At 45.4% G+C, this 24,850-nt stretch overlaps 1 protein-coding gene across 6 annotated transcripts in view; it reads left to right on the top strand.

The window, feature by feature from the left end:
• The first annotated feature begins 1,524 nt into the window (after positions 1 to 1,524).
• Positions 1,525 to 24,850, top strand: part of LOC129856896 (tenascin-R-like) — a 28,778-nt gene continuing 5,452 nt past the window's right edge. The window contains exons 1-13 of one of the 6 annotated variants that reach the window (XM_055924651.1): positions 1,525 to 1,670; positions 1,965 to 2,058; positions 2,196 to 2,251; positions 4,430 to 4,523; positions 5,377 to 5,484; positions 14,076 to 15,782; positions 15,980 to 16,117; positions 16,343 to 17,695; positions 18,385 to 18,507; positions 21,641 to 21,784; positions 22,026 to 22,145; positions 24,032 to 24,187; positions 24,413 to 24,525. In XM_055924651.1, the coding sequence (XP_055780626.1) occupies positions 14,180 to 15,782; positions 15,980 to 16,117; positions 16,343 to 17,695; positions 18,385 to 18,507; positions 21,641 to 21,784; positions 22,026 to 22,145; positions 24,032 to 24,187; positions 24,413 to 24,525 (3,750 nt within the window). In that variant the 5' untranslated portion in view covers positions 1,525 to 1,670; positions 1,965 to 2,058; positions 2,196 to 2,251; ... (1 more) ...; positions 5,377 to 5,484; positions 14,076 to 14,179. Of the gene's footprint in view, positions 1,671 to 1,782; positions 2,059 to 2,195; positions 2,252 to 4,068; positions 4,524 to 5,376; positions 5,485 to 14,075; positions 15,783 to 15,979; positions 16,118 to 16,342; positions 17,696 to 18,384; positions 18,508 to 21,640; positions 21,785 to 22,025; positions 22,146 to 24,031; positions 24,188 to 24,412; positions 24,526 to 24,850 lie in introns of those variants that run through there. The other 5 variants (XM_055924650.1, XM_055924652.1, XM_055924648.1 and 2 more) reach the window with 5 other exon arrangements.

Consider the following 24,850-nt stretch of genomic DNA (forward strand, 5'->3'; position numbering starts at 1 on the left):
TAGGAGAGTAAAAACTACCACTAAAATACTGCATAGAGAGAAGGAGAGTAAAAACTCTACCTCTAACATACTGCATTTGTAACAGTATAACTTTACGTCTTCCCCTCGCCCCGACACGTGCGCGAACCAGGGACCCTCTGCACACATCAACAACGGTCGCCCACGAAGCACGGTCGTTACCCATCGCTGCACAAAAGCCGCGGCCCTTGCAGAGCAAGGGGCAACCCTACTTAAAGTCTCAGAGCAAGTGACGTAACTGGTTGAAATGCTACTAGCGCGTACCCGCTAACTAGCTAGCCATTTCACATCCGTTACACATACAGTGAAGGAGAGTAAAAACTCCACCTCTAACATACTGCATACAGTGAAAGAGAGTAAAAACTCTACCTCTAACATACTGCACACAGTGAAGGAGAGTAAAAACTCTACCACTATTATACTGCATACAGTGAAGGAGAGTAAAAACTCTACCTCTAACATACTGCATACAGTGAAGGAGAGTAAAAACTCTACCACTATTATACTGCATACAGTGAAGGAGAGTAAAAACTCTACCTCTAACATACTGCATACAGTGAAAGAGAGTAAAAACTCTACCTCTAACATACTGCACACAGTGAAGGAGAGTGAAAACTCTTCCTCTAACATACTGCATACAGTGAAGGAAAGTAAAAACTCTACCACTATTATACTGCATACAGTGAAGGAGAGTAAAAATTCTACCACTAAAATACTGCATAGAGAGAAGGAGAGTAAAAACTCTACCTCTAACATACTGCACGCAGTGAAGGAGAGTAAAAACTCTACCTCTAACATACTGCATACAGTGAAGGAGAGTAAAAACTCTACCACTATTATCCTGCATACAGTGAAGGAGAGTAAAAACTCTACCACTAACATACTGCATACAGTGAAGGAGAGTAAAAACTCTACCACTATTATACTGCATACAGTGAAGGAGAGTAAAAACTCTACCACTATTATACTGCATACAGTGAAGGAGAGTAAAAACTCTACCACTATTATACTGCATACAGTGAAGGAAAGTAAAAACTCTACCACTATTATACTGCATACAGTGAAGGAGAGTAAAAACTCTACCACTATTATACTGCATACAGTGAAGGATAGTAAAAACTCTACCACTATTATACTGCATACAGTGAAGGAGAGTAAAAACTCTACCTCTAACATACTGCATACAGTGAAGGAGAGTAAAAACTCTACCACTAGCATACTGTATATAGGAGAGTAAAAAATCTACCTATAACATACTGCACACAGTGACGGAGAGTAAAAACTCTACCTCTAACATACTGCATACAGTGAGGGGGGGAAAAGGCCCATCCATGTTCATCCTCTCCTCCCCTTTCATGCTTCGCCAGTAATTAAAATTCTGTCCAGTTAACTGGTGTAATTTAGCTTTTACGCCAAACATACTGTACTTACTTTGTATGTAGCCTCCTCGAGGCAGTTGAGGACCTGAGAGAGAGAGCTCTCTGTACTCACAGTAAGCCCCCCCTCCACTACCCTTTACCACCCCCTGCTAACCGCACCACCTTTCCCAGCATCTCGGGTCAGGGTGGGGTAGTTAGCACACTACTGTATTGACAGTCAGTCAGTGGATGAATCATTAACTTACAAGACCTAACACTGGGACTGACATACAGGTAAGCAAGCAAACAGTTCAGATATCCTTTATTGAGATGAGGAGAGAGGGAGTGAGGGGGAAAAGGAGGGGTGGAGAGAGAGACAGAATGAGAGATAGAGAGAGGGAGGGAGAGAGAGAGAGTGAGAGAAAGAGGGAGAGCTGGTGAGAGAGGGAGAGGGAGAGAGGTAGAGTGAAAGAGAGAGAGAGAAGAGGAAGGGGAGAAGGAGGGTAATGGGTGAAGCTGCAGAGGAACAGTCCAGGGTTTATATGCTGATATTATTTTAATGTCAGAACCCTGTTCCAATGTAAGCAGCATGGGAGTACTGGCCATCACTTCAATCATAGCCAGGTCAATGGCCGTACTGTTTTTGCCATCAGACTTCTCGTTAAACGTGAATCAATAAAGGGTAAGCAAATACACACATACCTCAACATCTCACATTTTCACTTCAGACATACCTTATTTAACTGTTTCTCGACTAACACCTTCAGCACATCTCAAATTCATACGTTTCTTTTTTTCTCCTAAATGGTTTGAATCTAGAATTTGCATCCTGGCATCTCCCAGGCTGTTAATGCTACTGTACAGTAAACGCTAAGGTGTGTTTCTCTATATACAATATCATCTACATAGAATGTCATTACCTGTCAATTGTCCTTTTGACCTTGATCAAACCTCTGTGGTTCGTCACATGTTATACAATGCCAGACTGTTTGGTGTGTGTCAGAAGTTGGATGATGGTGTATTCACATTAGTTGTATAAACATTCCACACAAAAATGGATTCCCAATAACTAGGCCAAGAACAAAGTAGTAGGCATATTCACAATTAAGAGTAGTCATTGGTCCCATTCAGTAGGCCTCGATAATAACAATGACGTCAGTGCAGATAAAACGACTGACATCTTCCTTCACCACAAGATCTCTAATCAAAGCTTCCCAAAGTGCTGTCGCAGCAGTCGACTGCTGAACCAGAACCGCGGGACATGCTTGTGATGTAGACTATAGTGCACTCAGCCATGCCTGTCTGGTTTCACCCATTCTCCAAAGGCCAAGGCAAGGTCAGCAGTTGGCGGTTGGCAGATGGGGAGGTGGAGAGAGAGAGTGAGAGAGAGAGCGGGAGAGAGGGAGAACGATGTGCATGGAGAGAGCGAGAGATGGGGAGAGAGGGCAGAGTCGCTGTTGGAAGTTGCCACCAGATGGAGGCGCTGCTGAGAACAGACCACCCAAGTGGAGCGTGTGTGAGGTTGACCCAGTTAATTTTATCACTGGAGTCATTGGCTGCATCACATAGGGACCAGGGTGCCATTAGGGACGTAGCGATGTCTCACCCATAGGGACCAGGGTGCCATTAGGGACGTAGCGATGTCTCACCCATAGGGACTAGGGTGCCATTAGGGACGTAGCGATGTCTCACCCATAGGGACTAGGGTGTCATTAGGGACGTAGCGATGTCTCACCCATAGGGACTAGGGTGCCATTAGGGACGTAGCGATGTCTCACCCATAGGGACTAAGGTGTCATTAGGGACGTAGCGATGTCTCACCCATAGGGACTAGGGTGCCATTAGGGACGTAGCGATGTCTCACCCATAGGGACTAGGGTGTCATTAGGGACGTAGCAATGTCTCACCCATAGGGACTAGGGTGTCATTAGGGACGTAGCGATGTCTCACCCATAGGGGACATGACAGAAAAAGGGGATATTATATTGAGGCTGTAGTTTTCCAGTATGTTTCCAGTGTGTTTTCAGTATGTTTCCAGTGTGTTTCCAGTATGTTTCCAGTGTGTTTTCAGTATGTTTCCAGTGTGTTTCCAGTATGTTTCCAGTGTGTTTTCAGTATGTTTCCAGTGTGTTTCCAGTATGTTTCCAGTATGTTTCCAGTGTGTTTTCAGTATGTTTCCAGTGTGTTTTCAGTATGTTTCCAGTGTGTTTCCAGTGTGTTTTCAGTATGTTTCCAGTGTGTTTTCAGTATGTTTCCAGTGTGTTTCCAGTATGTTTCCAGTGTGTTTTCAGTATGTTTCCAGTGTGTTTCCAGTATGTTTCCAGTGTGTTTTCAGTATGTTTCCAGTGTGTTTTCAGTATGTTTCCAGTGTGTTTCCAGTATGTTTCCAGTGTGTTTTCAGTATGTTTTCAGTGTGTTTCCAGTGTGTTTCCAGTGTGTTTCCAGTGTGTTTCCAGTGTGTTTCCAGTATGTTTCCAGTGTGTTTCCAGTATGTTTCCAGTGTGTTTTCAGTATGTTTCCAGTGTGTTTTCAGTATGTTTCCAGTGTGTTTCCAGTGTGTTTCCAGTGTGTTTCCAGTATGTTTCCAGTGTGTTTTCAGTATGTTTCCAGTGTGTTTCCAGTATGTTTCCAGTGTGTTTTCAGTATGTTTCCAGTGTGTTTTCAGTGCAGGTCATTGAGAGAAAGGCATTGAAAATGGTCCGGGGGACATTCTGGTGTCAGGAGTGTCTTCAAGAGGCAGGGAGGTGTAAAGAGATCCATTGTACTGTACGATAACCACTCAGGTTTGTGCAGGTGTTGGTGTGTGGGTGGTATTTGTGTATGTTGGTGCCCATTTTGTGCTGTGTCTGTGTGTGTGTTTGTGTGTCTGCGTACGCAAATGTGTTTGATTGTGCAAATATGTGTGCGTGCAGGCGTGCGCACGTGAGTGTGTGTATGTGGTTTACAAAAGGTGGGCTGGTGGGTGGTAATGTGGGTAAAAGACGCAATGCCTCCTTCATACAGCATCCGTTAGACCTGCTAGCTATTCAGTCACTCACATAACACCCCTGTAGTTCTATCCTATTACCTCCAACAGACACGCCATTCATACAGACAGTACTGCAGGTCTGTGGCCACAGCTCGCCGGCCAATACCTGCGGCATCATGGTATGTATCCCATCTGAATCATGGTAATCTGAAACACTATTCAATCAAAACCGTATGAAGGTTTCAGAGGAAAAGTCAAATACTGTAGGCAGGGTTCGAACCAAAAATGGGGCAGGGAGAAATGTGCAGGTTTATAGCTAATCTCATGCTATTCTACACATTTTGTCATGAGGCTGAGAGAAAATGTTGCTGTTTTAGAGCTATTCTGCTATTCAACACAGAGAACATTTTGCAGTTTTAAAGCAAATTTCCTGTTATTCAAAAAAACATTGCATTGCTTATGACGTGTTCATTTGCTATCTGGGGGGACCACAAACCCCAACCCACCCCCCCCAAAAAAACATGACTATTATTATTTTGGGGGGCGGAGAGGGGTTGTGGGCCCCCACGCCTTGCGGGGGCTGCGGGGGTGTGTGCTAAATATGCAGTAGTGTTGTTGTTTCACACTCTAGCTAAACATTTTTCTGACTGAACAAGGCCCTAGTCTTAGAGACTAGAGGATGGTATCTGGACCAGGCTTTCTTCTATTGATGGCTGTAATACATCAGGCTGACGACGCTGAGTAAAAGACCTGTTGACCGTGATATGTTTATGGACATGTAAGTGTAGTGTAGAGTAGCATGGCACAGAATGGCCAAATCTAAACCAGTCAAACTAAATCTAAAGATGACCTCAGGTTTTGACACATATCCTAATCAAATATTTTACATGAAGGCTGCAAGAGTTTCAATGAGGGGGGTAGGTGGAGGGGGTTGAGGGGATTCTGGGGTGGGGCGTTTATAAGTAGGAGCAGGCTTTACCCTCTTTCTAGTGGTGGTCCTTTCTCTCTCTCACGCTCTCTCTCTTTCTCTAGCTCTCTCTCTCTCCTCTTTCCTCCTCCCTCCTTCATGCCTGGGCAGAAGTCTATATGAGGTGCAAAAGACTGATACACACTAAATCACAGGAGGGAATTATTGTCCTGGTAAGTTTCACCTTTTCCTACAAACTTATGGATGATCATGTTATTCAAACATTTTTTAATTAATGAATGAACAATTAAAATACCATAGAGTCAAGCATCTATAGTTAAATAAAGTCATAGGAATAGTACATTTTAAATACAATGAAATATGGTCCTCATCAGTCTCTGTTCTTAAATCTGTGGGGTATGTGAGAAGAGAGGCCGGGGCTGAATGATCAATGATCTACTTCATTCCAAGTCAGTACTAATGTTAATAGTCATGAATTTACTAGTATTGTTCTCCAATTACAAAAAGTTAATGTACTTACTAATGAGTTGTAATCTAATTTCAGAACTTAGTTGTACATGTAATTAGTTGAGGTAAAGTACAATGGAACATCAATGCATGAATAGTGGTGAGAAGCATGGTTGTAGTCTGGGTGTTTTAGTAATGCTTTATCAGTAGCCACAAAACTGTCCCAAAAAAATGATAAACAATCTATAAATTATTAGGAAATAATAAATCATTTAACACAGTAGTTGTGCACACCCTTCATAAATGTCATTATATTACAGATGCTCTGTATGCTCCTAATGTACTAGCTACTGCATAGCCATGTGTTTCCCCATTAATTTAATTCCCCTGAGTTTTAAGAAATACACTTAATCTGAGCATATTTCTCCTGGTGGTTTTCATAAGGCGCGGGTGCAGATGATGTAAGACATTCGTTAGTCAAAGACGCACAGTGAGCAGCATACAGTAAGGCTCTGTTCCACCTCTGCACAGCCTCACCACCGGCAGGGCAGCAGGACCCTCTAGGTCTCAGTTCTCAGTCCTGACACCTTTTTCCTACTTCAACATTAAGTAACTTGCTAGCCTAGGAAGTGACCTGGCCTTATCATTTAATCAGCCATTGGAGTTGGCCATCCAGTGAGAGAAATATTTGTTATTTCAGAGTATCGATGTCTGTGTAAAATGCTTTCCAGATATTCCCCTGCTTGCCCAAGCTCTTTAACTGTAACTGTACTGTACGAAGCATCAGTGGAGACTGCTGAGGGGAGGACGGCTCACAATAATGTCTGGAACGGAGTAAATGGAATGGCATACAAAAAAAATAGAAATCATGAGTTTGATGTATATTATAACATTCCACCCATTTAAAAAACTGGAGGCCTCTTACACTTCAATGTTGTGATCGAAAATCTGGGCGAAATGCATAGCACAGGTTTTACCAGATATTGTTCATCCTGATCCGACAGTTTTTTTTTACATGGATAATATATTGGAGATAATATACGGCAATTACTTGAAACAATTGAACATTATGAAACATCAAAGATACCAGGCCTGGTCTTCATAGCAGATTTTGAAAAGGCGTTTGATAAAGTACGACTAGAATTTATAAATAAATGCCTGGCTTACTTTAATTTCGGCAAATCTCTTATACAATGAGTTACAGTTATGTACAGCCACCGCAGATGTAAAACAGTAAATAATGGTTACTTCTCAGAAAGGATTGAGCTTTTAAGAGGAGCAAAACAAGGCTGTCCGTTGTCTTCATATCTATTTATTATGGCCATTGAAATTGTAGGTATTAAAATTATGTCCAACAAGAACATCAAAGGATTAGAAATCCAGGGGATAAAAACAAAAGTGTCAATGCATGCCGATGACTCAAGTTTTTTCTTAAGTCCGCAATCTGGATCCCTGCACAGTCTCATTTAAAATCTTGATCACTTTTCTAGCCTCTCTGGACTAAAACCTAATTATGACAAGTGTACCATATTACGTATTGGATCGTTAAAAAATACATTGTTTACACTACCTTGTAGTTTACCACTTTAATGGGTGGATGGTGAAGTAGACATACTTGGTATTCACATCTCAAAAAAAATGTCATTACCCACAATCAATTTCAATAGAAAGTTAGCAAAAACAGATACAATTCTGAAACCATGTAAATTCTTGTCTTTTTATGGAAAACAAATTGATGAACTCTTTGGTTTTATCACAGTTGACTTACTTACTAATGGCACTACCTACTCTAGACAAAAACATTTTTTTCATATGAGCAGCAAATATTTCATTTTATTTGGAATGCTAAGCCAGACAAAATGAAACGTGCCTATTTATATAATGAATATGAGTTTGGGGGGCTAAAATTGTTAAATATTAAAGCTTTAAACCTCTCACTAAAAGCTTCACTCATACATAAATTACACTAAACCCAAAATGGTTCTCCAATAGATTATTAAGAAAGGCTCATCCTTGTTAAGGCTGACGCTCTCCTCATCCTCGGACGAGGAGAGGAGAGAAGGATCATCAGACCAAAATGCAGCTTGAGGGAAATAAGCCATCTTTTATTTTGGAAAACTGATGGCAACACGAATAACAAAAACACTTTCAAATTTACAAAACAAGAAAACGACGTAGAACGAAACCTGAACATAAACTTACATAACTGAAACGTAAACTCACGAACAGGAAACAGACGACATCGAAACGAAAACGAACAGCCAAACAGTCCCGTATGGTAAATACATGCAACGACACAGGAGACAATCACCCACAAACAAACAGTGAGAACGCCCTACCTAAATATGACTCTTAATTAGAGGAAAACGCAAACCACCTGCCTCTAATCAAGAGCCATACCAGGCAACCCAAAACCAACATAGAAACAGATAACATAGACTGCCCACCCAAAACACATGCCCTGACCATAAACACATAAAAAACAACATAAAACAGGTCAGGACCGTTACAGAACCCCCCCCTCAAGGTGCGAACGCCGGGCGCACCAGCACAAAGTCCAGGGGAGGGTCTGGGTGGGCAGTTGACCACGGTGGTGGCTCCGGCTCAGGACGCTGTCCCCACACCACCATAGTCACTCCCCGTTTTTGTCTTCCCCTCCCAATGCCCACTCTAAAACTCACATCCCCTAAATAAACATCCAGCACCAGGAGAAGGGGCAGCACCGGGACAAAGGGCAGCACCGGGACAAGGGGCAGCACCGGGACAAGGGGCAGCACCGGGACAAGGGGCAGCACCGGGACAAGGGTCAGCACCGGGATAAGGGTCAGCACCGGGACAAGGGGCAGCACCGGGACAAGGGGCAGGTCCCGGCTGATAAACTCTGGCAGATCCTGGCTGAGGGACTCTGGCAGGTCTATGCAGGCAGACGGCTCTCGACGCTCATGGCAGGCTGACGGCTCTCGACGCTCATGGCAGGCTGACGGCTCTCGACGCTCATGGCGCTCTGACGGCTCTGGCTGCTCATGGCTCTGGCTGCTCATGGCTCTCTGACGGCTCTGGCTGCTCATGGCTAGCTGACGGATCTGGCTGCTCATGGCTAGCTGACGGCTCTGGCTGCTCATGGCTAGCTGACGGCTCTGGCTGCTCATGGCTCGCTGGCGGCTCTGGCAGATCCTGTCTGGTTGGCGGCTCTGGCAGATCCTGTCTGGTTGGCGGCTCTGGCAGATCCTGTCTGGTTGGCGGCTCTGGCGGCTCCTGTCTGGTTGGCGGCTCTGGCGGCTCCTGTCTGGCTGACGGCTCTAGCGGCTCCTGTCTGGCTGACGGCTCTAGCGGCTCCTGTCTGGCGGATGGCTCTGTAGGCTCATGGCAGACGGGCGGCTTTGCAGGCTCATGGCAGACGGGCGGCTTTGCAGGCTCCTGGCAGACGGATGGCTCAGACGGCGCTGGGGAGACGGATGGCTCAGACGGCGCTGGGGAGACGGATGGCTCAGATGGCGCTAGGGAGACGGATGGCTCAGATGGCGCTGGGGAGACGGATGGCTCTGGCCGGATACGGCACACTGTAGACCTGGTGCGTGGTGCCGGAACTGGAGGCACCGGGCTAAGGATAAGCACCTTCCTACTAGTGCGGGGAGCAGGGACAGGGCACACTGCATTCTCAAAGCCCACTCTATACCTGATGCGAGGTACCGGCACTGGTGACACCGGGCTGAGGACAAGCACATCAGGATTAGTAGGGGGAGAAGATACAGTGTGTTCAGGGCTCTGGAGACGCACAGGTGGCTTAGTGCGTGGTGCCGGAACTGGAGGCACCGGGCTAGATACACGCACTACAGGGAGAGTGCGTGGAGGAGGAACAGGGCTCAGGATACGCACTGGTAGCCTAGTGCGTAGTGTAGACACTGTAGGTACTAGGCTGGGGCGGGGAGGTGGCGCCGGAAATACCGGACCGTGGAGGCGTACTGGCAATCTTGAGCATTGAGCCTGCCCAACCTTACCTGGTTGAATACTCCCGGTTGCCCGACCAGTGCGGGGAGGTGGAATAACCCGCACCGGGCTATGTAGGCGAACCGGGGAAACCATGCGTAAGGCAGGTGCCATGTATGCCGGCCCGAGGAGACGCACTGGAGACCAGACGCGTTGAGCCGGCCTCATGACACCTGGCTCAATACCCAATCTAGCCCTACCAGTGCGGGGAGGTGGAATAACCCGCACTGGGCTATGCACTCGTACAGGAGACACCGTGCGCTCTACTGCGTAACACGGCGCCTGCCCGTACTCCCGCTCTCCACGGTAAGCCTGAGAAGTGGGCGCAGGTCTCCTACCTGCCCTAGGCCCACTACCTCCTAGCCCCCCCCCAAGAAATTTTTGGGAATTACTTACGGGCTTTTTGGGCTTCCGTGCCAGACGCGTTCCCTCATAGCTCCGGTTCCTCTCTCCGGTAGCCTCTGCTCTCCCCAGTGCCTCCAGCTGCTCCCATGGCTTTTCGGGCTTCCAGCCACGTCTCCTTGCTGCCTCTTCATATCTCCGCCTCTCTGCCTTCGCTGCCTCCAGCTCAGCTTTAGGGCGGCGATATTCTCCTGGTTGAGTCCATGGTCCCTTTCCATCCAATATTTCCTCCCATGTCCATGAGTCCTGGTTTACCTGTCCCTTACTCCATTGAGTTTTCCCTTGCCGCTTGGTCTTAGCGTGGTGGGTGATTCTGTTAAGGCTGACACTCTCCTCATGCTCGGACGAGGAGAGGAGAGAAGGATCATCAGACCAAAATGCAGCTTGAGGGAAATAAGCCATCTTTTATTTTGGAAAACTGATGGCAACACGAATAACAAAAACACTTTCAAATTTACAAAACAAGAAAACGACGTAGAACGAAACCTGAACATAAACTTACATAACTGAAACGTAAACTCACGAACAGGAAACAGACGACATCGAAACGAAAAGCCAAACAGTCCCGTATGGTAAATACATGCAACGACACAGGAGACAATCACCCACAAACAAACAGTGAGAACGCCCTACCTAAATATGACTCTTAATTAGAGGAAAACGCAAACCACCTGCCTCTAATCAAGAGCCATACCAGGCAACCCAAAACCAACATAGAAACAGATAACATAGACTGCCCACCCAAAACACATGCCCTGACCATAAACACATAAAAAACAACATAAAACAGGTCAGGACCGTTACAATCCTTTGTTAAAAAAATGAACTTTTTGCCTTTATACAGATTACAACTTCTCATTTCCAACTGATTGAAAATGAAATGTTGTTTAAAGTATTGCCCTTTCTTTAACAAGCCATACAAAGATGGTTACAATTTCAGTTTTATCCTCCAGAAAAGATCAAACAAATATTACAACAAATGTTATGGTTAAACTCAAACATACTGATTAATAAAAAAATATTCTTTATGGAAAAAATTTAAAAAAATGTAATTATATGTATTAATGATATTATGAATAGAAACGGAGGAGTTATGTCACATATGCAGCTGTCGAAAATATATGGGAATATCTGCTCAATCCAAACTTACAACCAACTGATTGCAGCACTACCACAAAAATGGAGGCAAGTGGAATCTTGCAAGGGAACTTGTTTTCCTGCCATATATTAAATATACAAATTGGATGAAAGGAATTGGCATAAATAGACAAATACATCAGTTTCTTATGAGGACAAAAATGTTGACAGCTGCGTCATACAGGTTGCAAAATAAATGGGAAGAGATTTTCTTTGTACCAATTCCATTGACACATGGTTTATGAACTGGTACACAAAATACTTGATTCAACACTTAGAGTTTTTCCATTTACATTTAAATCATTTAGCAGACGCTCTTATCCAGAGCGACTTACAAATTGGAAAGTTGATACATTTTCATCCTGGTCCCCCCGTGGGGAATGAACCCACAACCCTGGCGTTGCAAGCACCATACTCTACCAACTAAGCCACACGTAATGTAAAAGTTGCCACCAACAGAATGCAATATATATATATATATATAAACTCAGCAAAAAAGAAACGTCTTCTTACTGTCAACTGCATTTATTTTCAGCAAACTTAACATGTAAATATTTGTATGAACATAACAAGATTCAACAACTGAGACACAAACTGAACAACATAAACTGAACATGTTCCACAGACATGTGACTAACAGAAATGGAATAATGTGTCCCTGAATAAAGGGAGGGTCAAAATCAAAAGTAACAGTCAGTATCTGGTGTGGCCACCAGCTGCATTAAGTACTGCAGTGCATCTCCTCCTCATGGACTGCACCAGATTTGCCAGTTCTTGCTGTGAGATGTTACTCCACTCTTCCACCAAGGCACTTGCAAGTTCCTGGACATTTCTGGGGGGAATGGCCCTAGCCCTCACCCTCCGATCCAACAGGTCCCAAACGTGCTCAATGGCATTGAGATCTGGGCTCTTCGCTGGCCATGGCAGAACACTGACATTCCTGTCTTGCAGGAAATCATGCACAGAACGAGCAGTATGGCTGGTGGCATTGTCATGCTGGAGGGTCATGTCAGGATGAGCCTGCAGGAAGGGTACCACATGAGGGAGGAAGATGTCTTCCCTGTAACGCACAGCGTTGAGATTGCCTGCAATGACAACAAGCTCAGTCCGATGATGCTGTGACACACCGCCCCAGACCACGGCGGACCCTCCACCTCCAAATCGATCCCGTTCCAGAGTACAGGCCTCGGTGTAACGCTCATTCCTTCGACGATAAACGTGAATCCTACCATCACCCGTGGTGAGACAAAACCGCAACTCGTCAGTGAAGAGCACTTTTTGCCAGTCCTGTCTGGTCCAGCAATGGTGGGTTTGTGCCCATAGGCGATGTTGTTGCCGGTGATGTCTGGTGAGGACCTGCCTTACAACAGGCCTACAAGCCCTCAGTCCAGCCTCTCTCAGCCTATCGCGGACAGTCTGAGCACTGATGGAGGGATTGTGCGTTCCTGGTGTAACTCGGGCAGTTGTTGTTGCCATCCTGTACCTGTACTGCAGGTGTGATGTTCGGATGGGCATCTTTCTTTTGGTGTTTTTCAGAGTCAGTAGAAAGGCCTCTTTAGTGTCCTAAGTTTTCCTAACTGTGACCTTAATTGCCTACCGTCTGTAAGCTGTTAGTGTCTTAATGACCATTCCACAGGTGCATGTTCATTAATTGTTTATGGTTCATTGAACAAGCATGTGAACCAGTGTTTAAACCCTTTACAATGAAGATCTGTGAAGTTATTTGGATTTCTACGAATTATCTTTGAAAGACAGGGTCCTGAAAAAGGGACGTTTTTTTTTTTGCTGAGTTTATATACATATGAGGCATACAACAATCTCAGCTCTGTAGATTTTGCTGTGAAGAGACAGAATCAATATATAATTTATTCTGGTATTGCCCCTATGTAGCTTGTTTAAATTAATCTTACAAATAGCAGTGTTTGGTGATTCGGAAAGCTATAGTCAACAAATAATATAATAATACTCGTAGGAAAGGTTTTCATCTTTAGCTCACAATCTGTGGATACTATACAATTAGAAAGGTTAAAAAATATGTAAAACATCACAGAACAATTGAAAAATATATGGAAACCAATCGAGGGTGGACTATGGTGATAGGTGGGATGGGCTGAGAGTGGCAGAGGGGTGGGATTAAAGAGCTGATGTTTGGTAATGTACTATTGCTATGTGACTGCTTTATATAAAAGTACCATGTATGTAAAATGTGTATGCGAAATGTATACGTAAAATGTAGGTATATGTAACAGAAAAGCTGTAAAAATATATATATTTTTCCTCAAAATGGGTTAATAAAAAAAATGTGCCACTGATTCCGCTCCAGCCTTTACCACCAGCCTGTCCTCCCTAATTAAGGTGCCACCAACCTCCTGTGATAAGCATAATGTTCTCATTGAAAGCATTCCAAATAATCTTTGTCAGTTTGGATGTGGGGGTTTGACCTCAAGGAGGACTTGAGGAGAGAGCTACTACAAGTAGTTGGGTTTGTACGGTATAATAGCCCCTTTCTTCACCTGGAGAGTGAGCAAAAAAACAAACAGTTTAGGAGCAAAGTGAGGAAAGGGTTCAGTGTATGTGGTTGGAGAAGGAGAGCGGAAACGTCCAGTGAAAATGTACAGAGCACCGCAGAATATACTACTAGTAGTGAACACAGTGCTTATCTGTTGTGCCGCTGAGACTCTGGCTCGTAGTCACTACATACCTCTACGGCCAATGGCCACAGCACAAACCTAACTTTATGACTTGGTTCCAGAATGGCTTTGCATATGTTAATAAACTGTAATCTGAGTATACATCTTGGCTGACTTGTTTTTTTCTTTTTCATCTGTAGGATAACCCTGGTGGATTGTCTAGCCTCCTCTCCACTGAGTCACTGGGGAAGGAGTTTATAGAACTGTTGGAATTCGGACCCTCCAAACACTATTCTGCCTCAAAATGTTGTTTTCTCTAGCCCTCCTCTTCCTGCTAACCCCATTCCCCTCCCTTCAAACTCCAGTAACCAATGAGAAAAGAAATGCTACAGGAACAGGAAGTGAACCCAAACCCTACGTCCTACTCACCCTCTCCCGCGCAAAACCAAAAACCGCAGCCACGCTCGTGAAAGTCACCAAAGAGACCCCTAAGCCCACTCTGAAAGCCCTAAACCCAACTGCAGCCAATCAGACACATCCAGCCCCCTCTACCCCCCTCAAACCTCCAACAGCCACGCTCGTCAAACTCACCAAAGAGACCACAAAGCCCACTCTGAAAGCCCTAAGCCCAACTGCAGCCAATCAGACACATCCAGCCCCCTCAACCCCCCTCAAACCTCCAACAGCCACGCTCGTCAAACTCACCAAAGAGACCGCTAAACCCACTCCGAAAGCCCTAAGCCCAACTGCAGCCAATCAGACACATCCAGCCCCCTTAACCCCCCTCAAACCTCCAACAGCCACGCTCGTCAAACTCACCAAAGAGACCGCAAAGCCCACTCCGAAAGCCCTAAGCCCAACTGCAGCCAATCAGACACATCCAGCCCCCTCAACCCCCCTCAAACTTCCAACAGCCACGCTCGTCAAACTCACCAAAGAGACCGCAAAGCCCACTCCGAAAGCCCTAAGCCCAACTGCAGCCAATCAGACACATCCAGCCCCCTCAACCCCCCTCAAACTTCCAACAGCCACGCTCGTCAAACTCACCAAAGAGACCGCTAAACCCACTCCGAAAGCCCTAAGCCCAACTGCAGCCAATCAGATACATTCAGCCCCCTCAACCCCCCTCAAACTTCTAACAGCCACGCTCGTCAAACTCACCAAAGAGATCCCTAAGCCCACTGTGAAAACCCTAAACCCAACTGCAGCCAATCAGACACATCCAGCCCCCTCAACCCCCCTCAAACTTCTAACAGCCACGCTCGTCAAACTCACCAAAGAGACCCCAAAGCCCACTCCGAAAGCCCTAAGCCCAACTGCAGCCAATCAGACACATTCAGCCCCCTCTACCCCCCTCAAGGCTCCAACAGCCACGCTCGTCAAACTCACCAAAGAGACCCCTAAGCCCACTGTGAAAACCCTAAACCCAACTGCAGCCAATCAGACACATCCAGCCCCGTTGACCCTCCTTAATCCTTCAACAGCCAAGCTCATCAAACTCACCAAAGAGACCCCTAAGCCCACTCTGAAAGCCTTAAACCCAACCGAAGCCAATCACATTCTTCCAGCCCCTTCAACCCCCCTCAAGCCTCTCAGAGCCAGTGGTCCAAAGACCACCACCAAAGACAAACCCTCCCCCACACCGCCACATCCCATCCCCATCAAGGTGCTCATCACTTCTGACACTGGCTGCATCAGCAAGGACACGCAGAGCAACGCTAGCAACCGCACCAAGGAGCAGACCCAGACCCATGAGCTGAAGCTGAAGCCTGGCTTTCCTCTAACCCTGACCCACCGCATCAGTCTGGTTCCTACCTCCTGCACCGGGGGATGTGTGGCTGAGATGGCAACACTGAAAGGACGCGTTGGCAGGCTGGAGAAAGAGATGTCCCTCATGAAGAGTAAATGTACGACTGGTCTTATTTAGTTATACATAACCGTAACCTCCTAGTCGCAAACCTCTTTCACATAATAACTTCGTTTTGATATGGAGATTATCCATGAGGCTAGTTTGAATCTTTCTGGTAACCAACATTAACATTTAATCTTTTGCTGTTTGCTCTGTCTGGTTTCATACTGTATACTCTCTTCCCCTTCCTACCAGGTGCTTCCTGCTCCAAAGGCCCATGTCCCAATGACTGCAGTGCGAATGGCAAATGTGAGAAGGGAACGTGTGTCTGCCTCCCAGGGTTCCTTGGTCTAGACTGCAGTAAATGTACAGCTGGAGCTGACTGCAGTAAAAGTGAGTTACTGTGCCTTCTTCATTTGATCTGACTCGTCTTCTTTCATCTGATTTTCTTTATTGCAATTCAGCTAGAGACACAATAGCACCTCATAATCTAAGGTTAACTTCCAGTCGCCACACACAAGCACACCACGTAGAATGCACGCCCAATATACATTCCTTCATTCTAACTTGTATGCTAGTGTGGTTATTGGAGCACATATCTTTTTCTCTCATCTCCAGAAGGTACCAAAGACAAAATCCAGATAACGGTGGAGACGGTGGCGTTGAAGGTATCACCTGAGAGCAATGCTATCACGGAGAGTCTGCAGGGGAAGAAGACCAAGGCAGACCAAATCCTCTTCCAGAAGAAAACAGAGCAAAAGAAACCTACAGCCCCCAAAGAGGATGGTGACATCAAAAGCAAAACAAAAGTGACCACAAGTGTAAAAGCAGGCCTCACCAAGACACAAGCCAAACAAGGGGTTACTGTCACTAAAACCAAAAGTAAACCCTCCACCCATTCCAATGCTACCAAGATTGGACTGGGCCGACCAACCGTCGGACAGGTTCTGTTGAAACACCATGGAGGAAGAAAGCAAGAGAGCAAAGGCAAAACGACAGTTATAAAGAAGCAGTCTAAACCTGACCTGAAGTTGAAAGTAACAGTAAATGAGGAATCTGCAGCTACAGTCATTGCTGAAGCTGACAACCTCCGAGACCAACCTCAAGCCAATGTCACCCAAAGCACTGTGAAGATGTTTGTGAACAAAACCCGGTCAGGAAAAGAGACTCTGGAGCAGTCGACGTTGGCTGAGAAGAATGTGACTCTAACATCTGGAAAGAAAACAGTCAAAAAGGTGAAATTAGTTCAGGGGACTATGAACGTTACAAAGGTGTCATTGGCTTTTGATAGCACTAAGGCTGGGACGGGCAAGATCACCCTTACAAAGGACATTAAGACAGAGGCAGACATCTCCTCAGGCACATCTAAAACTACTGTGAAGACAGGGTCAGGCAAAGGGAAGCCAGTCCCACGGAAGAGTCAGTATGTTGTGAACATGACCACTGTGGAGACCACCTCTGAAGTCAAAGTCCTCAGCAACAAGACAACAACTATCCAGTCTTCCAAAAACACCACCAAGAAAGCAGGAACAGGAGTGGGCAGCGGACTTGGCTCTGTGAAGGTTCAGAACATCACCACGTACGGCTTCACCCTCACATGGTCGGCCCCGACCGCCATGTTTAAGAACTTCACTGTGTCCAGAAGAGAGCACAGGGCAGAGGGCGAGGAAGATGAGGAGGAAGAGGCGGAGGAGGAAGCTGCTCTCGGGGCAGAGGACAGAGTAGCCACAGTCGTCAACACCACCATTGAGATGCGAAAACAGAGCCCTAATGGAACCGTGGCTTTCCCCACTAAAGCTCCCGGTAGCTCCAGAGGTAAAGCTCACACAAAGAGGGTGTCCGTTGTTCTCCCCGGCAGCGTTCGCTCTGTGGAGTTCAGTAACCTGCGACCTCAGACCCGATACTCCCTGCACATATTTGGCACCACTCCCGGATCCCGCTCCAAGATTCACAGAGTAACCACCATGACAGGTAATTAGGAGAACCAAACCCACATAGAGACTTATTCATAATATCTGACCATAACTTTTTATGAATAACTCCTATAGTAATGTATATTTTCATTCAATGTGCTTGTTCATGTATTGGATAGCCTGCATGTCTCTCTTTCATTTAAACTGTGGCTGCACTAAATCATCACTTGTCTCGAAACAGAATATCCCATTGTATCTATATTTTCTATACTTCAAATTTACTGGGACTTTAGTGACTTTTTAACTTTTTCCTTCACACTTGAAGGGCAATTCCACCACTTTTCAACCTCATGTTCGTTATCTCCAGAACAATATCAGTGTCTACTTGAAAACGGTGCATTTCCACGTTTTGTAGAAAAAAATATAAAGTAAAAAAAATGATCAAAAGGTATCCGTTTTAAACACTATGACATTTACTGTGACCTGGGGAGCAAAGAAATACCCTCCTTCTGGCTAGAAACTCCTTTAGAAAATCACATTTGTATTACTTTTAATCCAACCCTGTGATGTCACAGAGAAGCAGCTTATAGGACCTTTCATCTCATCTTTTTAACACACAGAATATAGAAACGCCCTGTTTTCGCATATGTTGACACTGGTGTGCTGCTGGAGACAATGAATATGAGGTTCCTTTAAAGATCCTCTTCTGACCTCTCCTCTTCCTCACTCATTTTCTTCCCCATGCAGGGCCTGAGCCACCCACCGAGCTGGTGTTTAGTAACGTGACAGAAGCCTCTCTTTCTGTGTCCTGGTCCAACCCAAAGAACAAAATCTCCGGCTTCAAAATCACATACTCTCACTCAGTCACGGGTAAGTTACTGTTACTGTAACTTTTATCATGTTATCTACCTCTAAGTCGGGGTTTCCAAAACTCGGTCTTAGGGCCCCTCCTTGATAATGAGTTGAGTATTTGAATCCGCTGTGTAGTGCTAGGGCAAGAAAATAAATGTGCCCCCGGGGGGGGGGGGGGGTGGCAGGGCCAGGTTTGGGAAACACTACTATAAGTGACAAGGTAATGAAACTTTGAAGACTTGAAAAAGAGTTTATTCGCACCCCTTTTGTCAGCACAAGGGCTTAACCAGAATCATTGAAGTGGAAGACACAACTTTTGTAGCATTCTTATGTGCTCCATTAATGAATGACAGATGAGCTGTTCAGTCAGAATACCTTCGTCATCCCCAAACACTGACACTGTTTAAGTGTCAATCATGGCCGGTGTCCCAAATGGCACCGATTCCCTTTATGATGCACTACATTTGACAAATAGGGAATAGGGTGCCATTTGTTTTCCCCTGAGGACCAGTGTGTTGCTGTCTGTCATGACAGGAGAGAGTGGTTCTGTGTCTACAGTATGTCTGTCATCATGACAGGAGAGAGTGGTTCTGTGTCTACATTATGTCTGTCATCATGACAGGAGAGAGTGGTTCTGTGTCTACATTATATCTGTCATCATGACAGGAGAGAGTGGTTCTGTGTCTACATTATGTCTGTCATCATGACAGGAGAGAGTGGTTCTGTGTCTACATTATATCTGTCATCATGACAGGAGAGAGTGGTTCTGTGTCTGTCTGTCATCATGACAGGAGAGAGTGGTTCTGTGTCTACAGTATGTCTGTCATCATGACAGGAGAGAGTGGTTCTGTGTCTACAGTATGTCTGTCATCATGACAGGAGAGAGTGGTTCTGTGTCTACAGTATGTCTGTCATCATGACAGGAGAGAGTGGTTCTGTGTCTACATTATGTCTGTCATCATGACAGGAGAGAGTGGTTCTGTGTCTACAGTATGTCTGTCATCATGACAGGAGAGAGTGGTTCTGTCTACAGTATGTCTGTCATCATGACAGGAGAGAGTGGTTCTGTCTACAGTACGTCTGTCATCATGACAGGAGAGAGTGGTTCTGTGTCTACAGTATGTCTGTCATCATGACAGGAGAGAGTGGTTCTGTCTACAGTATGTCTGTCATCATGACAGGAGAGAGTGGTTCTGTGTCTGTCATCCTGACAGGAGAGAGTGGTTCTGTGTCTGTCATCATGACAGGAGAGAGTGGTTCTGTGTCTGACATCCTGACAGGAGAGAGTGGCTCTGTGTCTGTCATCCTGACAAGAGAGAGTGGTTCTGTGTCTGTCATCATGACAGGAGAGAGTGGTCCTGTGTCTGTCTGTCATCATGACAGGAGAGAGTGGTTCTGTGTCTACATTATATCTGTCATCATGACAGGAGAGAGTGGTTCTGTGTCTACATTATGTCTGTCATCATGACAGGAGAGAGTGGTTCTGTGTCTACATTATATCTGTCATCATGACAGGAGAGAGTGGTTCTGTGTCTACAGTATGTCTGTCATCATGACAGGAGAGAGTGGTTCTGTGTCTACATTATGTCTGTCATCATGACAGGAGAGAGTGGTTCTGTGTCTACATTATATCTGTCATCATGACAGGAGAGAGTGGTTCTGTGTCTACAGTATGTCTGTCATCATGACAGGAGAGAGTGGTTCTGTGTCTACAGTATGTCTGTCATCATGACAGGAGAGAGTGGTTCTGTGTCTACAGTATGTCTGTCATCATGACAGGAGAGAGTGGTTCTGTGTCTACAGTATGTCTGTCATCATGACAGGAGAGAGTGGTTATGTGTCTGTCATCATGACAGGAGAGAGTGGTTCTGTGTCTACAGTATGTCTGTCATCATGACAGGAGAGAGTGGTTCTGTGTCTACAGTATGTCTGTAATCATGACAGGAGAGAGTGGTTCTGTGTCTGTCTGTCATCAAGACAGGAGAGAGTGGTTCTGTGTCTACAGTATGTCTGTCATCATGACAGGAGAGAGTGGTTCTGTGTCTACAGTATGTCTGTCATCATGACAGGAGAGAGTGGTTCTGTGTATGTCATCATGACAGGAGAGAGTGGTTCTGTGTCTGTCATCCTGACAGGAGAGAGTGGCTCTGTGTCTGTCATCCTGACAGGAGAGAGTGGTTCTGTGTCTGTCATCATGACAGGAGAGAGTGGTTCTGTGTCTGTCTGTCATCATGACAGGAGAGAGTGGTTCTGTGTCTACATTATATCTGTCATCATGACAGGAGAGAGTGGTTCTGTGTCTACATTATATCTGTCATCATGACAGGAGAGAGTGGTTCTGTCTACAGTATGTCTGTCATCATGACAGGAGAGAGTGGTTCTGTGTCTGTCTGTCATCATGACAGGAGAGAGTGGTTCTGTGTCTGTCATCCTGACAGGAGAGAGTGGTTCTGTGTCTGTCATCCTGACAGGAGAGAGTGGCTCTGTGTCTGTCATCCTGACAGGAGAGAGTGGTTCTGTGTCTACATTATGTCTGTAATCATGACAGGAGAGAGTGGTTCTGTCTACAGTATGTCTGTCATCATGACAGGAGAGAGTGGTTCTGTGTCTGTCATCCTGACAGGAGAGAGTGGTTCTGTGTCTGTCATCATGACAGGAGAGAGTGGTTCTGTGTCTGTCATCCTGACAGGAGAGATTGGCTCTGTGTCTGTCATCCTGACAGGAGAGAGTGGTTCTGTGTCTGTCATCATGACAGGAGAGAGTGGTTCCGTGTCTGTCATCCTGACAGGAGAGAGTGGTTCTGTGTCTGTCATCCTGACAGGAGAGAGTGGTTCTGTGTCTGTCATCCTGACAGGAGAGAGTGGTTCCGTGTCTGTCATCCTGACAGGAGAGAGTGGTTCTGTGTCTGTCATCATGACAGGAGAGAGTGGTTCTGTGTCTGTCATCCTGACAGGAGAGAGTGGTTCTGTGTCTGTCATCCTGACAGGAGAGAGTGGTTCCGTGTCTGTCATCCTGACAGGAGAGAGTGGTTCTGTGTCTGTCATCATGACAGGAGAGAGTGGTTCTGTGTCTGTCATCCTGACAGGAGAGAGTGGTTCTGTGTCTGTCATCCTGACAGGAGAGAGTGGTTCTGTGTCTGTCATCCTGACAGGAGAGAGTGGTTCCGTGTCTGTGGATTCCCTGCAGTCCCAGGTGTCTCTGTCCAAGCTGTCCTCAGGGGCCACGTACGAGGTCAGTGTGATGTCCACCATGGGGAAGAGAGAGAGTGATCCCCTCATTGCCATCATGACCACAGGTGATCACTATACTTACCTAGATCTAATGTGCTGTAGCAACTCACCATTACAGTACATCATGCATTCTGCTTTGGACGTGCAGAACCATCCAGAGTGTATTTGCCTTATTTTTACCCACAGTTTCAGTTGTCTTGCCCTGCAATATGGCAACAATGTGTTTTAAAACATGACATAAAGGCATAACAATAATTGTTATTTAGCTAAATTCACCATGTAAAACACATTGTCTTTGGACTGCAGTACCTGCCCCTCCAACTGTTCTCCAAGCAATTAACGTAACAGATACCAAGGCAGTGCTGCAATGGACCCCCGCCATGGGCCAAGTAGACCGCTTCATCATCAGTTATGAGTCTGCAAAAAGTGAGTGTGGTATCATTTCCTGATGAAAAGATACGGTGAACATACATACAGTAGTATAACTATAGGTATACAGTTCCTTCAGAAAGTATTCAGACCCCTTGACTTTTCCCACATTTTGTTACGTTACAGCCATATTCTAAAATGGATTAAATAAATAAAAAATCCTCAGCAATCTACACACAATACTACATAATGACTAAGTGAAAACAGGTTTTTAGAATTTTTTGCTATGAGAATCGAAATTGAATCAGGTGAATCCTATTTCCATTGATCATCATAGTTAAATAAAGACTAAAACAACTTGATATGAGTTCACCTGTGGTAAATTCAATTGGTTGGACATGATTTGGAAAGGCACACACCTGTCTAAGGTCCCAAAGTTGACAGTGCATGTCAGAGCAAACACCAAGCCATGAGGTCAAAGGAATTGTCCATAGAGTTCCGAGACAGGATTGTGTCGAGGCACAGATCTGGGGAAGGGTACCAAAAACTGTCTGCAGCATTGAAGATCCCCAAGAACACAGTGGCCTCCATCACTCTTAAATTAAGAATTTGGAATCACCAAGACTCTTCCTAGAGCTGGCCACCTGACCAAACTGAGCAATCGGGGGAAAAGAGCCTTGGTCAGGGTTGTGACCAAGAACCCGATGGTCACTCTGACAGAGCTCCAGAGTTCCTCTGTGGAGATGGGAGAACCTTCCAGAAGGACAAGCATCTCTGCAGCACTCCACCAATCAGGCCTTTATGGTAGAGTGGCCAGACGGAAGCCACTCCTCAGTAAAAGGCACATGACAGCCCGCTTGGAGTTTGCCAAAAGGCACCTAAAGACTCTCAGACCATGAGAAACAAGATTCTCTGGTCTGATGAAACCAAGATTTAACTCTTTGGCCTGAATGACAAGTGTCACATCTGGAGGAAACCTGGCACCATCCCTACGGTGAAGCATGTTGGTGGCAGCATCATGCTATGGGGTTGTTTTCAGCGGCAGGGACTGGGAGACTAGTCAGGATCAAGGAAAAGATTAACGGAGCAAAGTACAGAGAGAACCTTGATGAAAACCTGCTCCAGAGCGCTCAGGACCTCAGACTGGGGTGAAGGTTCACCTTCCAACAGGACAACAACCCTAAGCACACAGCCAAAACAATTCAGGATTGGCTTCAGGACAAGTCTCTGAATGTCCTTGAGTGGCCCAGCCAGAGCCTGGACTTGAACCCGATCGAACATCTCTGGAGAGACCTGAACATAGCTGTGCAGAAACGTTCCCAATCAAACCTGACAGAAACTCCCCAAAAACAAGTGTGCCAAGCTTGTAGCGTCAGACCCAAGCTTGTAGCGTCAGACCCAAGCTTGTAGCGTCAGACCCAAGTTGCTTCAACAAAGTACTGAGTAAAGGGTCTGAATACTTATGTAAATGTGATATATATATATAGATTTTTTGATTTTTTAATATATATATAAATTAGCAAAAAAATATATAAATATTTTTGTTTTGTCATTATGGGGTATTATGTGTAGATTGATTAGGGAAAAAACTATTGAATCAATTTTATAATAAGGCTGTAACGTAACTATATGTGGAAAAAGTCAAGGGTTCTGAATACTTTCAGAAGGCACTGTAGACCAGTGGAGGCTGCAGAGGGGAGGACGACTCATAACAGTGGCTGGAACGGAGCAAAGGGAATGGCATCACACACATAGGAACTGCTCCAGTCATTACCACGAGCCTGTCCTTCCCAATTAAGGTGCCACCAACCTCATGTAGTATATACTATGTACCATAGCTAGTATAACTACACCTGTACATTGTATACTGTTCTACTCACGTTCCAAGATGTGATTCAGCCTAAGCTGCATTTCCTGTCCCTCGTCCCTCGTCTCTCCCACAGCTCCTAATGTAACAGTGACAGTGATGGTGTCTGGTAACTCAGTAGAGCAGCAGCTGAGAGGGCTGCAGAGAGCCACCCTGTACACAGTCAAAGCCCTGAGCCAGAAAGACAGTCTGCAGAGCACAGCCATCACTACCACCTTCACAACTGCCAGTGGTGAGTACACAGGGGGGAAACACACTGACATGCACAACATCACATGTAACTACAGTGTAGAACCTCAAAGATTTGAAGCTCAGAGTTACCGACTGACCGGTCAAAGTTACAAACATTTCAGTGCTCCAAACGACCTCTATTCCCGACACGTTGGTATTTCTGAGGTCCTGCTGCTTAGGGAAAAGAACCAGAAAGTACCTGTATGTGTGATGGTTTGTCCTTCAGCTGTAAAGGCCGGGGAGGTGGGCGCTCGTTCTGCTGTTGTATCATGGAAATCCCCCAGTGTTGCGTTCAGCAGATACAGAGTGACCTATCAGACGGCAGGAGAGGAGGTCAAGGTGAGCTTTATTCCTCACATGATACATTCGTATGAACTTAATACCACAACTATACTGCTACTATATTGTATACCAATGCTACAGATGTAGGATCTTCATTTGAGCCAGTTTGCTACAACAGGAAAATAATCCTACCGCAACAGAAACGTTGAATTATGTTTATTATAAGAAATGGACATTTTTATAAGGGCTGATACATTTTTTCTTAAGGGAAAATCAAGTCTGAAATTTCTAAGTGGAAATTACAAGCTTCAGAAGACTTTTTAAACCTCAAATACCAAAATAAATAAATAAATACTATCAAATGAAGATCCTGCAACTGTAT

Source organism: Salvelinus fontinalis, chromosome 6, assembly GCF_029448725.1.
Source record: "Salvelinus fontinalis isolate EN_2023a chromosome 6, ASM2944872v1, whole genome shotgun sequence".
Classification (NCBI taxonomy): Eukaryota; Metazoa; Chordata; class Actinopteri; order Salmoniformes; family Salmonidae; genus Salvelinus; species Salvelinus fontinalis.